General features: G+C 45.8%; 1 protein-coding gene across 4 annotated transcripts in view; it reads left to right on the forward strand.

Moving 5' to 3' along the window:
• Positions 1 to 14240, forward strand: part of LOC149325871 (uncharacterized) — a 141979-nt gene that overhangs the window by 97677 nt on the left and 30062 nt on the right. Inside the window, exons 1-2 of one of the 4 annotated variants that reach the window (XM_089563889.1) lie at positions 1272 to 1605; positions 10243 to 10363. In XM_089563889.1, the coding sequence (XP_089420015.1) occupies positions 1503 to 1605; positions 10243 to 10363 (224 nt within the window). In that variant the 5' untranslated portion in view covers positions 1272 to 1502. Of the gene's footprint in view, positions 1 to 1271; positions 1606 to 10242; positions 10364 to 14240 lie in introns of those variants that run through there. The other 3 variants (XM_089563885.1, XM_089563887.1, XM_089563886.1) reach the window with 3 other exon arrangements.

Consider the following 14240-nt stretch of genomic DNA (forward strand, 5'->3'; position numbering starts at 1 on the left):
CTCGTCCTTTTCTAAGTTTTCCTACTTAAGGCGGAAGCTTAAAGATGCCCCAAATAAAGTTAAACTCCTTGCATACTCAATTAGGTCCAAATTAGAGTACGCTTCGGTATTATGGGATCCATTCATAAAGAAAGATATATACAAGATAGAGATGGTGCAAAGGAAAGCGATTAGGTTTATTTATAACAAATACAGGAGGTTAGACCCACCTATAACACTAATGAAAACCAACCATATTTCATTACTTGAAGTACGCAAAAACATTTCCCGTCTGTTTTTTATGCATAACCTTTTAACACATAAACTAAACATACCCCGCCCTGTAATTCTCAAACAATTGTCGCGCCGAACACACCATTCACGAATTCATTTGCTGGAACCCATTTTTGCAAAGACCGACTCATTCAAGCACAGTTTTTTTCCACGGACTCTTTCCGACTGGAACTCTCTTTCCGAGGCCATTTTCCAGCCCTCAAATTTTAGTAAAGCTCTTGAGAAGAATTTTCTCGAGTGAATGAGCGTTGTATTTCGTTATTCTGCTCATTGTTTGTTACCCCATGTATTTTCTTAGTATTTGTCATTTTCAATGCCTTGTATAGCCCCTCCTGCATGGGCCAATCTATTGGCATGCCAGCGATTTTTAAACGCCGGCTAAATCCTCTGCTCTTCATTAAAGAGTCTCTCTCTCTCTCTCTATTGGCCTGAAGTATTATGAAATAAATAAATAAATATGGCATTACCGATGATGGCGAATTTACCGTTCTTGGTCAAAGCGAGCTAAAAGGAAAGTACAATGCTGTCGGAAGAGAAAGCTTTCTATGTTTATGATATTCGGATCTCCTGCCCTAGGCAGCGCACCGGAAATGAACTCCGGGACGCCCTTCTCACACCGAAAGCAGCATGCGGCATGGCCTGAATTTTCCGTCAGCGCCTCTGGAATCGTCGGCAGAAGGAGTTCACACTGCGGTTGTTGCCTCCTCATGCGCAGTGTGCAGGAAGACACAAGCTCAGTGTCGCTTCTGTAAGCCGCCTGGCTCGCATGTTAAGAAACAAGAAAAAAAACGTTAGAGTAAAATGCAACCGCTACACTCTTAGACGCTTGAAGTCGCGGCACTGAACGGAGACCCGTATCCGGGAAGGAAAATGGCACGTGCCGGAAGCTGACAAGCGCTGCTGTTTTTCTTCCCGCTGAGCTTGATTTGGACTCGCAACAGAAGGCACTCTCCTCTCTTTTATATATCGGCCTATATCCTGGCAAGAACCTTCGAACGAGATTAGTTCGTAGGTGACGTCGAGCCAGAAAACACGTCTTACCACATGACTGCTCGCGCGAGACACTTGATGTGCGCCCTAAAGGAACAAATAAGAAAGCTGAGTACAGAGACTCAAAGACCTTGGCTATCGGATTCACGTTAGTCAGTCGCTCTTTTGTGGACCTCGAAGAAGGACGAGTAATAGAATCGGTGCGCCTCTTCTGATCGCGTCACTTACTCAACAAGTGCATGGAAAAGCGTCCATTCTCGAAATCGATCACAGAAATGGCAGGGACGACCGCATGCAAAGCAGCTTTGGCGGCTCTACTCACAGGTTTCCTCTTTACACAAGGTGAGCGCACTGTTATTAGGAAGCTCTAGATGAGAGGAGGAGAGATCGTCAAAGAGGAAGCGTCATATTTAGTTGCCGCAATTCCGGAGAAATGTGGCGACACCAAGGATGTCAACTTATATATCATAGCATAGCAGGAATGTAGTGATTTACTGAATACCAGTAAAATGATACCAGTAAGAGAATAACAGTTTTATTCGACTGGAGCTACGCTGCTCGGGTTCGCTCCTCCCCTGGCTCACTACTGTGAGGAGCTCAAAAAGTGTTTATTTCATTAAAAAAAAGATACTTTTGTTCTGCGGACGGAACCCCATAAATAATTTTTCCATTTTATTGTTGATGTCAGCTAGCGCCGAGCAGATGTTATAATATTGACCAAGATAATATTACACCGCGCATAGCAAAAATGGTACTGTGATGACAGAGCTTGGTGCACCATCAACAGGCACTGGTAGCCATAGAAGAAGCGTGGCTTGTGAATTATTCAACCTCGTTGATTTTATGGCGCACGTGATGAAGTAATTCTGCTCTGAGTGGTCGGTCGTGCGTTAACATAATAAGGAAGGATCATCGCGCATATCTAGGCTTGAAAGGAAAAGTCGTTGTTCGCAACATGACGCGAAGAAAATAGCTTCAGAAAGGTCCTCCGGCATTAGTGTCTTCAGACTTTGTTTTGTGTTCCTGAAAACGAAAACTCTTAGCAGTTCTTTCACCTTTCACCACAATTATAACCTCTTGCTATTGCCATCTTAACTTTCTTCCTTTTAACGTTTAGTTGTTTGCTTCAACTGTATTAGTGGGACTACTTTATTAAATTTGATTTTGATTGAACTACTTGTTAACCCTATTTGCCTCCATTTTTCGTTCTCCTTTCTCAGTGATAGCCATTAGCGATAACCCACAGTCTGCACTGTCTAAGTTTTTACAGGTGAAAATTACAGTGCTAAATAACTGCAAGCAAGCAGAACAACCATGTAATCTGCTTTTCAAGCAGTTTGGGATAACTACTGTTGTTCTACATTTTGACAAACCCGGTGTGCTATTTAGCCACCCCACGCAACGTTGGCAGTTGGCAAGGAAGGGCGCAAGACACGGACCATCTGATAAGCGCCTTATTGCGGTATTTTTGCTCCTTTGCAAAGCCCAGTGCTCGTCTGTGCTATCCTGCATTGCATGAAAGTATGCACCCGGTATTCCAGACGCGCTTGGTACCAAAGGTGTTGCAACGAGCGGGTATGAATAGAAAGCCATGCTTACTTAGCTCACGCACATTTTTTCCACTTCAACTCTTGCAATGCACCTCAGCACGCCTAGTAAATTTCGCCAATTCTCGCGTGATGGTTACTGAACCATACCGCCATGCCTTGCTATTTAGTCCCTGCATCTGTATACCGGAACTGGCATAGGCATTGCTGGCCATGGTGTTAAGAATGGTATCGACCAGGTCACCTATTGCTTGCGCACAGTATGCGTCGGCTTTTGCAGCGGCAGCTTCACTGCTACAGGTCTCGGGCTGAGATAGCCATGCGTCCCCGATGATCTTTAAGGCTCTGCCAAGGTGATGCATTCAGTTTATAAGTTTGGAGAACCGGTGGATGGTTAAGGGTCAGACAAATAGTCAAACAATTGGACAAATCAAGAGATAAGGTCAAGGCGGGGCCGTCAAAGAAACGTTAAGGTCAACCAAAATGTGTTCACGTGATCGACTTTGGGCTCTCTGAGGAGCCTAAACGCGTTGTTTACATGATAGCGCGCGACGTCATGCCATCTTTAACCGAGTACACGACGAATGGAGGGCCGGCGCCCCTAGGAATAAGTCGATATGCTGTGTTCACGATATGCTGTGGCACGAAGTGCACACGTGGTGTTCACGTGTTAGGCCGTGACGTCATGCGTTCAGGCGGGCATATAAATTGACGGCGCTTTAGCTTCGGTTAAACCTTTGAAAGCGGCAGCTATACGATGGTTTAGCCTGGAAAGCACCAAAGAAACGCTCTACAAACAGAAAAACAAGACTTTGTCATTATAAACCATCCTGAAGCTACTTGGTTTAGCCAAAGCTATAGCAACGCTAATTTTTTAGCATTTTGATTCTTTTTGCTGTTAAGTGGGACACCCCAACGTTGTCCCGTCGAGGTCCGTTGTGAGGCTAAGCTCCATATCCGGCGCTGTGTCGCGAACAGACATGGGCAACATCACGAGAGCCCTCTCACCCTCACCTCTTGGTGGCTTCACTCTGTGAGGGGAGGGAGGATTAAAAGCAGGAAAATATGTGAGGGCGAGGACGAGGAAAGGATGAGGTAATAAGGTGAGAGGAAGGGAGGAATGATGCGCACGTTGAAAGTTAGGGATTTTATTAAAGTTCGTGCTTGCCACGCCTTCCTTGATTTCAGGTCCGAGGGGCAGCTTATTCCTAAACACGCCCAGTAGTTGGCGCTTCATCACAGGAAAACAACTAAACCGGAACTACGGTTTAACGGCCGGCTGCCCGGTCCCAGAAGCTGATTCGCTCTGAGCTGCGCACTAACTAAGCACGAATCGGGAGAAGGCGATCGAGAACACAACAGAACTAAAAGCCCATTTACACTTACGAATCGCAATGGGCATGCGACCCGTAGTCGCTTGCGACCAGTCAGCAGCTCGACGACACCGTTGTTCCCACTTGTATGGGCGGCCTGCGGGTCACCTTCTCGTTCGTTCTCGTTCGAAACGAGAACTCTCGGAAATGACGATGTTCGCGCACTTTCGAGAGTTTCATCTGCTGATGAGGATTGCTGGTCACTGGCCAAAGTCAATAAAAAAAGACGTTTCTGCTGCGGCCGCGTATCTGCTGCGGCCGCGTTGCGTACTCGGTCCTCGAAAGCGCCCTGGTCCTTCCCTACCCGCAGTGTGCTACAACGTGAGCGAAGAGGAAGATGTGGTAGTTTCGACCTGCACCGTTCGAGTACAAGCGTCATAATGTCGTAGGGGCGCGCATCTCGGGGCCTACCTGTCAGCATGGATGCCGACCTCTGGCCTCGCAAAAATTCGCTGGTATTGTTTGTGCGCGTTCCCAACAAAGATTGGGATAGAGGACGTCAAAAATGAAACATTCATCCCATAGCCACTTTGCTGCTGTTGCCTGGTACGGCTCGCCTGGGTCTGCTGGCTCCGCTGCTGTAGGATTCGCGGAAATGGAGAATATCTTTACTTTGTTATGAAAAGTTCACAGTAAAGTCCTTACGAGAGCACTAGCCAGTACCACAGCGCGTCAGCTGCGACATCGATGTGAAACCGGCTTCTTCGCGTGTTAAGCCATACAACAGATATTTCATAATGGCGTCTCACACGGAGAATGTCGGTGGCGGTGAGACCTTTAAGAAAAGAGCCACTTCTTGGAGCACTTCTGGCTGCCGAGCTGCTGACTATCCAGAATTTGTTTCCGACAATCTCCCTGACTTCATTTGCGAGCTAGATACGATTTCAAACGATGACGAGAGCAAGGCGATGACGACAGTGACACACTTGGTAGGGAACGTTGAGTACTATTTAATAAAGCGTGTGTTAGGAGAATCAACATCTATCTACTTTGCAGTCTGTTGCAATGTATCGGACCAACTGTGTAAGGCGCAGTAATCTTTTACTATGGCACACCCTTAGGGAAAGCCGCCCTCAATTAAGAGCGATCTCTTTTTAAAATTTTTGTGCTAACGCTATGCAGAAATCAATGAAGTAATATTGTTTCAGAATAAGATGTACATAGAACAAATTATGACTAATTTCAGAAAAATTAGGTGATCTTGTTACGTTTTTTTCTTGGGGGGGGGAATGAATTGGTGGCTAAAGGGTTAACCCATTAATGCTTTCGCGTCATACCTTTAAGGTGGAGATTGTATGTCCCCTCTATTTTTTTGTTTTTTTTTTACCTCATCCAACCCCTTCCCTGCCCTTCTCGGGTGGTTCAGGCGACGTTTTTTTGCTGCAAACCATTGACGATAAGTGCCACTCCCTTGGGGTTCCGTCCCGCGATATTGCAGTTTTTGTTTCATTCTGCTTTGCTGCCATTTCCCAACCACGCTCTAGAATATCCGTCTTCGCTTGCAAATACGCGTGTTTCTCACTGTGTCCCAACTCTCTAGTGAACTCTTTGCTTTCCGTTCGAGACCTAGCTTTAGCGTATGCGTGTACCTTTCATTGTGATCGCCTTTCTTTAGCACGAGGGCGCGGCGGCAGGAAACACGCCAGCCAGGCAGATTGCTTGGATGGATTCGGTGCGTACGACGGCAGTGAAGCCAACCGGCAACGCAGCTGGGCAAGCGATTGTCCTGCGGGACCTGATACGTCGAGAGCGATGACGGCGGCCCCAAGATGCGCGGCCCATGCTCGCCGGCGTCCCCGAAACCACATCTGCCATTTCCTCTGCATAGATAGGGCAGCGTTTCTCCGCGCTCTCTCGAACTCTTTAATTTTCCGTGTAGCTCGAGCTCAGTATTATGGCGAAAGCATTTAATTGCTCATTCTCCCGTCCGTCCGTGCGGCGCTACATCCAACTTCGGGGGTGACTGTTCGACGAGCATAGCTGCCAAAAGGTGACGTCATCTTCGTCGACAGGTGGAGCTGTCGGCGCGGCGGCGTCGAGCGCTGCTCCGTCGTCAGTCGGTGTGCGGCAGCTAGTGGAGGAGGATGGCTCCCAAGCGGTCCAGCGATTCCGCCCCATGTGGTTCGGCTCAGCAGAGGCAGGGCGACTCTCCGAACACGAAACGGCAAAAGATCAACGAACGCATGCGTCAGCGCCGGCTGAAAGCGTCGCCGGGCAGCAAAGCCAAGGAGGCTGAACGAAGGCGTGAACAGCATCAAGCCAAGGCTATCGCCTAGCGAACTTTAGGTTGCCAAAGTGGCCAAATTATTTTTCACCTTGTATTTTGCTTAGATGCATTCAATCACGAAACATTTTATGCCTTTATGAACATTGTTAGGTCACTAAACTGGTATTGCCCGTACGAAATTGCACCGCACCGTCTCTTTTGCCTTATCTTACCAATTACCAAGTCTAATGACTTGGTAATTCGTCTGTCCCGCCGCGGTGGCTCGGTGGTTCCGGCGCCTGGCTACTGATCCGAAAGACGCTGGCTCGATCCCGGCCGCGCCGGTCGAATTTCGATAGAGGCGAAATTCTAGAGGCCCCTGTACTGTGTGATATCAGTGCACGGTAAAGAACCCCAGTTGGTCGAAATTTCCGGAGTCCTTCACTACGGCGTCCCTCATAGCCTGAGTCGCTTTGGGACGTTAAACCCCAATAAACCAAACCAATGATTCGTCTACGGAGTATGCTCTACTACCTTGGCTTTTGAAAATCACGCCGTTACTCTTAAGTGCCGTGCGTAAAAGTGAGTTGTAACAACTTGATTCATAACAGACTTTTTACTACGCTAGCACTAGCTTGGCCACTACCGAAAAGGCTGTGATGTGTGGAAGAAGCCTCGGAATAACCTGAGCAAGCTCAGGGGAGGCTGGCGCCAGCTTTAGCCAGTGGGAGGTAGGACACGGCGCCAACTGCAGCGCAGTTGAGAGAGGGTGCGACGAAAAAAGCGAGAAAAGCGTTTCCGTGCGCGTCTAGACGAAGGAAGAACTCGGTGGATGAACGTGCAGTGTACTAAGCAGGAAATCATGGAAGAAGCTGTTCCTATACGGCAGATTCTGAAGCTGAATGGCGTGCACGGCGAGCTGAACAGTAACACAGGAGAAGAGAGCGCTAACGCGAGTCAACCGGCCGATCCAGTGGGTATAACGAAGCTGCAAGTAGAAGCACAGCAGCATAGATAACTGTAACTTTCGAAACGCGACGCGGAAACAGATGAAGAGCGAGAGCGAAGAGACAAATGGCGACGTCACCGGAGGAATGAGCTGTAGAAAGGCACGTACAGGTGACCTCACAGAGTGCCAAGGAGTGGAAACGGCGGCTCAAAGCGCAACGAGCAGCTCAGCTAGCCAGCTTATATCGCAAAAGGAAATCCGAGGAACGACTGCCAGAACCTTTGGGTGGCACTAAAATTTCAAGGTTATGAAAAGCTAAACATCTAAGTCGCATTTAGCTTAACCACGTAAATCGGGGGCGTTTTAACGCGATAACGTTTAGGAGTCCGTGCTACAGAAAATCCGCCGTTACCGCCAGCGTCGTCGGAGTCATTGACCGTGAGCGAGAAATCCGCGATAAATCCCCACAGGTGCATCTAATGAAAAAGGGGCTAAAACAAGGTGAGTGATTAGTTCTTTTGGGGACTAACTGACCTGCCGCTGCCATTCGTCCCTTTCAGGGTTAACTGCAAAGGGTCTAACTCTTGGTTTTCTTGGAATGGGGTGCCACAGTTCGTCCCCTGGAGCACCCGTTTAAAGAAAAAGGCAAACGAAGAGTGATTTCCAGCGTAATTTATAGCAGGAAAGTTTCCGCCAGCATTTACAGTAGTCGAAACTGAAGCAAACCAACATGAACATACCAGGATTCGAACCCGCATCCTTTGGATTGGGAACTGAGCACGGAAATGACTACGCCACCATAGTAGGCAGTGTGAAAATAAAAGCCCTATATGCGAAGCACATACATTGCCTGAGTTTACCGCTCGCATTTTTATCAAGCGTATATCTGTTTAGAGCAAAGTATGGTGATTTTGCTGTCATATTTTTCTGCAACAAGCTGTAGTAAGCAGTAATGTGTGCACTAAGCGGTCTAACTCACGTTTTTTGGCCAAAGAAGTGCTGAACGGCGTATACATTACGACAGCCAGAACACTCAGTTCTTTTCGTTTTTTTTTTGCGGCTAAGGTGGTGTTATTTTCTCTCATTTGGCACCTGTACATTACAGCCGGTTGAAAAAAAAATGGAAGGCCGTGGTTCACTGCATATTTTTGTTACTGGGGACAGCGGCGCGGACGCACGCACGCACACACGCGTACACACACACACACACGCACACACACACACGCACGCAAACACACACAGACACACGCGCGCGCACGCACATACACACGCACACACACACACACGCGCGCGCACACACACACAGACACACGCACACGCACGTGCGCACACACGCACACACACACGCACGCACACATACACACACACAGACGCACACACGCACGCACAAACACACACACACACATGCGCGCGCACGCACGCACGCGCGCGCGCGCGCACACACACACACACACACACACACACACAGACGGGCAAGTAAGGTTCACTCCATAAAACGAGAACGCCACTAATGGCGATGTAATTGAAGAATTTCCGGCTACTAAAGCTGACCCAACCACCGCGGCCTTAAACATGTCATGAATCCCCATCTAAAACAGCTCCTGGATTAGCAATGGGCAGTTGACAACTTTGCACTCTTCGTTGAGGCCGCTGTACTGGCGCCGGTTCACACCCTACTATGCACTGCCTCGAACACTTCCGACATGTAGCATGCAAAGCTGGTAGTAGTAGACAGGGTAGGTAAGGAACTTTTTTTTTTGATGGAACAGTGCGTTTTGCATTGTAAAGGAAAGTATTGTGTGCAGCAATGATTGGAAGAGTTTGACGCGCAGAGGGCTGAAATGGGTTTGTGCTTTGCAGCATTTGTTCTTTAGGCAGATTTGATGACGAGAACTGTAACCGCTGTCTTCTAAGCAACAGGAGAATAGAGGAAGTGATGTAGCCATTAAATGTAGAAGTGAGAACTGGAGCTAGAATGAAATCGCGGGTTTTAACAACGCAGGAAGAAAGTGACCAGGGCTACAGGAAAAGGTTGGTTATAGTTGTAGTAGAGCTCTATTAACGTCAGCCTCATTAATTAGTTGCACGCTATACTGAGACGAGCGAAAAGTTTGGGGAGAGAAGTCATAACATCGGATTCAAAAAATGGAATGAAATTGTTCTGCAAAGTCATCGCCGACCAGTAGAACCTCCGTTCCTGCCGAGTCACCGGGGAAAATATTTTTCGCGTTGCTCTTGAGTGCTCTTGAGGGGACATACCAATGTGGCTTGAGAGATTTTCAACTATTGTGACATAAACACAACGATCAAGCTTGTAAAGATTTCCTTTATAAAGAGGAGCACCCATGTTTTGCTTCTTCAGTGCTCTTTCTTTCACAATGAGCCCGATCCTTGCGTTTGAGGGCTGTTGGGAACTTTGCTGACAACCTAAGAGGAAATTCGCACTTTTAATACCGTGTAGGCTTCGTTAATGGGTTCAAACCATTTTGTAGAATAGTGAGATAAACCGAACTAGCTCATTCACCCCGTTCGAGGTAAACAGCTGTGAGCAGTCAGTCGTCATAAATAATTGCTGAAGCTTACGTAATACCCACCGACAATGAGGAAGCCATGATAAGAAGTGATAAGAAGAAAAAAATCGCGAGAAGACGACTGCTTTAAATAGGAGTAAAAGAGGAATGAGATTTATCGGGACTTATAAGGCGAATGTCAGAAGGGTGAAACAGCTACCGAATCAATAAGAGACACACACGGTAAGCGCCTTCCCAAGGTAGTTCCTACAGGTGTTGTTAGGGAGAAGATCAGTAAATGAAGCAAAAATAAACAGTTGGAAATCCTTTTATTGATAGCAATAATGACTGAAATGAATATTTGATGAGTGAATGCTTTTTCTTCTACATTTAGGTCTCTGCGAAGAGTTGCCGTGTGACGTAAAGGCGTCGTATACTTGCTTTTGGGACATTTCTATGAAATTCACGAAAGCTACGGTGGGTGCAGATGACTTCGTGGTTGCTGTGTGTTCAATGTAAGTAATTTTGCTTCTTTAAGGGGCACAGCAAGCATAGAGTACAGTACAAAGGTTAAAAGTGAATAAATCTGTCGTTCTGTTTACCGTGCTGTGCATCGAGGAAATCAGTCATAATGATCATCGCACGACGTAAACTTTAAATTAATGGTGTAGTCGAGGGTTCGACGGCATACCGTCTGGTCAGGAATCATGGTTTGATGAGATTCGCTGGTCACTGACCATGGTCGAAAACAAATGACGTTTCGGGAGCGCTACCGCTCCCTTGTTCACGTACGTAATTTAATTTAATGGGTCACGTACAAATGATCAACCATTCCCTGTGCGCCGTGCATACCCTGACGTGCGTCCTGTGTACCCTATATATCTTATGTACTCTGTGTACCCTGTGTAACTGATCTCCCTTTCCTCTCTTCGCTGTCATGCTCTCCCTTTGGTTTCCTGTCCCCGTGTAGGTCAGCATACTGGGCATAGCTTAGTTTAGAAGCCTTTCCGAACATCTGTTTCTGTCTGTCTCTCAATTATTTTAATTTAGAAAATTTTTCATCATTTGAAGAGCACTGGAATCTAGGATTTAGAGGAGAGTCATGTAAGAGCAGAAGAACGATGTCCATTTGTAAGGAGCTTCGTTATGGATGCCGTTTCTTGCGCGTACTACGGCTACTCGCCAGTGCATGATTGGCAACGAAACAGGAAGCGAGAAAGGCAACCTTAGCGAAAGAAAAGGTAGAGAAAATGACAGTTCATTGCTGATCTGGTCGCAATACTTGGCGCACGTTGGGCAGGGAGATCGGGACACACGTCACATGATCGGCCCCCCATCACTTCTTCGCAAAGGTCGCCTCCTTTTCTAGAAGCTCGGGGTGAAAATTACTCAATTTGCATGCAGCCCCGAAGCGGAGATGTACATGAGCACTCCGGCTTAAGTTTGCCTTCTGATATCTTTTGCGTCATGCGCGCCAGACACCGTCGTGGAAAGCAGGGAGAAGGTATTTCGATGCCGACTCCGCTGCATCCAGCCCAGTGAATCTGACGCTAAATCTCAGGCCACGTTATGCCATCCTACTAGGACTGTAAATCGTCCTTAGAAATCTGAGCACTGAAGGCGTGGTTGTCGCTGTCGTTTTTAACAACCAATAAAGTAATTAAAAAGAGCGACTTTGAGGTTGACGTACGTGCAGTGCTTCATCAGCAATATGTTGCTGGCGATAACTCCAAATGCGTCCTTGATTCTCTTAATACCGGCATCCGCCAAGCCAAGTAGAGGGTGGGTCAGAGGAAAGGATTAATAATAGAGATATGGGAGAGGCCTTTGCTCTGCAGTGGGCGTAGTCAGGCTGATGATGATGATGAATGCTATCCACCCATAATAAGAAAATTTTCAAATTGTGCTCTGCGATGACAAGTGCAAATTTATGCCTTTTTCCCGTATTAGTAATGACCCTCTCAGTCCTAATAGTACGCATAGTATAGTAGTAGTATAGTATAGGTCCTAGTATAGTAGTAGTTCAAACCTGCTGCAGTACCTCATCGGCCATGTTCTTCCTTTAACTTTATCTGGAACACGCCTGCAAATGCGCTTCCGTGCTTGCGCCCTGACCGTTCGACCACGTTCTTACGTTGCACTTGCGGTAAAATAGGAGGAACCATTTCCGCCGCTTACACTACACATAAATATCCCCCAGAGCGAAAAATTGGACAGCCGTCACGGTGGCTCAGTTGGTAGGGAACCGGACTCGAAATATGGAGGTCGTAGGTTCGGCGTCTAATGGTTGACATTTCTTCTGGTTTTATTACTCACCCATTAATGAAAAACTGCAAATTAGTAAAGAGACATCCCTATGCTCCTGCGTTTCTGTGATTGTTGGCTCCCGGCCAGTTTGCTGTAAATATATAATCTGGCCGCGGGCACGAAGCTGCTCTAGCCCAAGGACGAATGTGAAAAATTCAGGGGGGACTTTGGCTCTGTAATGTGCTGCAAGGCGAAAGCGTTTCCTGGCGCACAGTTTGCTTTTATTTATTTATTCATGTTTTTATTTATTTATTTATTTATTTATTTATTTATACATACTGCAGCGCAATTATATGCGCTATGGCAGGAGTGGGAAAAAACAAAAAGCAAAATACTAAAGGTAACAAAATACAACAAAATGTACAAAGTGAGCACAATGAAGTTCAAAACACACAAAAAGTAACAAACAAAAAAGGAACTGTTAATGGCACGGTAGAAATATTCAGGTATTATGTATCTTCCATGGCAGTTATAAAACTTTGAACTGGAGATGAACGAATGGATCCAGGTAGAGAATTCCAGGCTTCTATTGAACGGGGAAAAAAACTGAATTTGAACAAATTAGTACGTGCAAAATACGGTATTAAATTTAGCTCGTGATGACTTCTTGTAGATGATAAAGGTGCAAAGTTAATGTAGTGGTTAACTGAGAGCCTTACCGAGGAATTGACGATACAATGTAAGAATTTTAGTGATTCAGTGTGGCGACGGGCGGAGAGCGTGGTTAAATTCAATGAGAGAAGTGTAGAAGAGGGTGAGAAATCGCGATCAGAACGATGACATATAAAACGCACAGCTTTTTTCTGGACTGCTTCTAACATGTTAATTTCAAACTGCTTGTACGGGTTCCACACTACAGCTGCGTAATCAAGAACAGGGCGGATTAGAGATTCATACAACAGTAGCTTTGTGTCTTTTTGTGAATTGGGTAGCGTGCGTCGTAGATAACCTAGTTTTTTTAGTGCTTTATTATATACGTAATCAATGTGTTTAGACCAAGACATGTTATGCGTGAATATGACACCAAGATATTCATACTGAGAGACCCTATCTACCACACGGCCATTGAACGAGTAACTAAAATGGGAAATTGAAGATTTGTTACAAAAAGACATGAGGACGGTTTTGTCGAAATTAATTCTCATTTGCCAGGTACTACACCAACTACAAAACATAGAAAATGACTCTTGGAGGTGACGATGATCATTAGGGCCATTAATTACTTCGTATAAAACGCAGTCATCAGCGTAAAGACGAATGTTAGAAGAAATGTTATGTGGCAAGTCATTTATATATATTAAAAAGAGTAGCGGTCCAAGGACGGAACCCTGAGGCACTCCTGACGTCACATCAACAGCAGCGGAATGAGAAGAATTATAAGATACGAACTGGGAACGGGATGAGAGAAAGCTAGAAATCCAATCAACCAAGTGAGGATTGTTTAGTACAGCATTTAGTTTAGCAAGAAGTTTGGTATGTAGAACAGTATCGAACGCTTTCGAGAAATCTATAAAAATGGCATCAACTTGGTTGCCGATATCGAGGTTAAGTAATATATCATGAGTGAATTCTGTTAATTGTGTTACCGTACTAAAACCGCGCCTAAACCCATGCTGAAAGTTAGATAGCAAATTACTGGATTCAAGAAAAAGCATTATGTGTTTATGAATGACGTGTTCCAACATTTTGCATGATTGTGATGTCAAAGAAATCGGTCTATAGTTAGACAAGCAGTGCCTATCACCGGATTTATTTTCGTTCATTTTATTTTTATTGTTGCTTCTTTTCTTACCTTTATTGTTTTTATGTCTTATTTTTCATAATTTATTTTTCTCTTCATTTTTTAGTTTAATTTCTTTTCTTAATTTTATTGTTTTCTTATATTGCTCTTTTCTTATTTTTAATTTTTATTCCTTTAGTTTTATTTATGAAACCCCTGCATTGACTAGATTTGCCTCTATTCATACTCGAACCTTGCACCTCAGTAGCGGAATGGTAGCGTCTCCGCTTGAAATGCCCAAGGCCCTGGTTCGATTCCCAGCCTCGACGCAGTTTCTTTATAAGTAGTGACGCCGAAACGCGGAC

The sequence above is a fragment of the Amblyomma mixtum genome, chromosome 10 (genome assembly GCF_055824585.1).
Source record: "Amblyomma mixtum isolate Tamu chromosome 10, ASM5582458v1, whole genome shotgun sequence".
In the NCBI taxonomy this organism is placed as follows: domain Eukaryota; kingdom Metazoa; phylum Arthropoda; class Arachnida; order Ixodida; family Ixodidae; genus Amblyomma; species Amblyomma mixtum.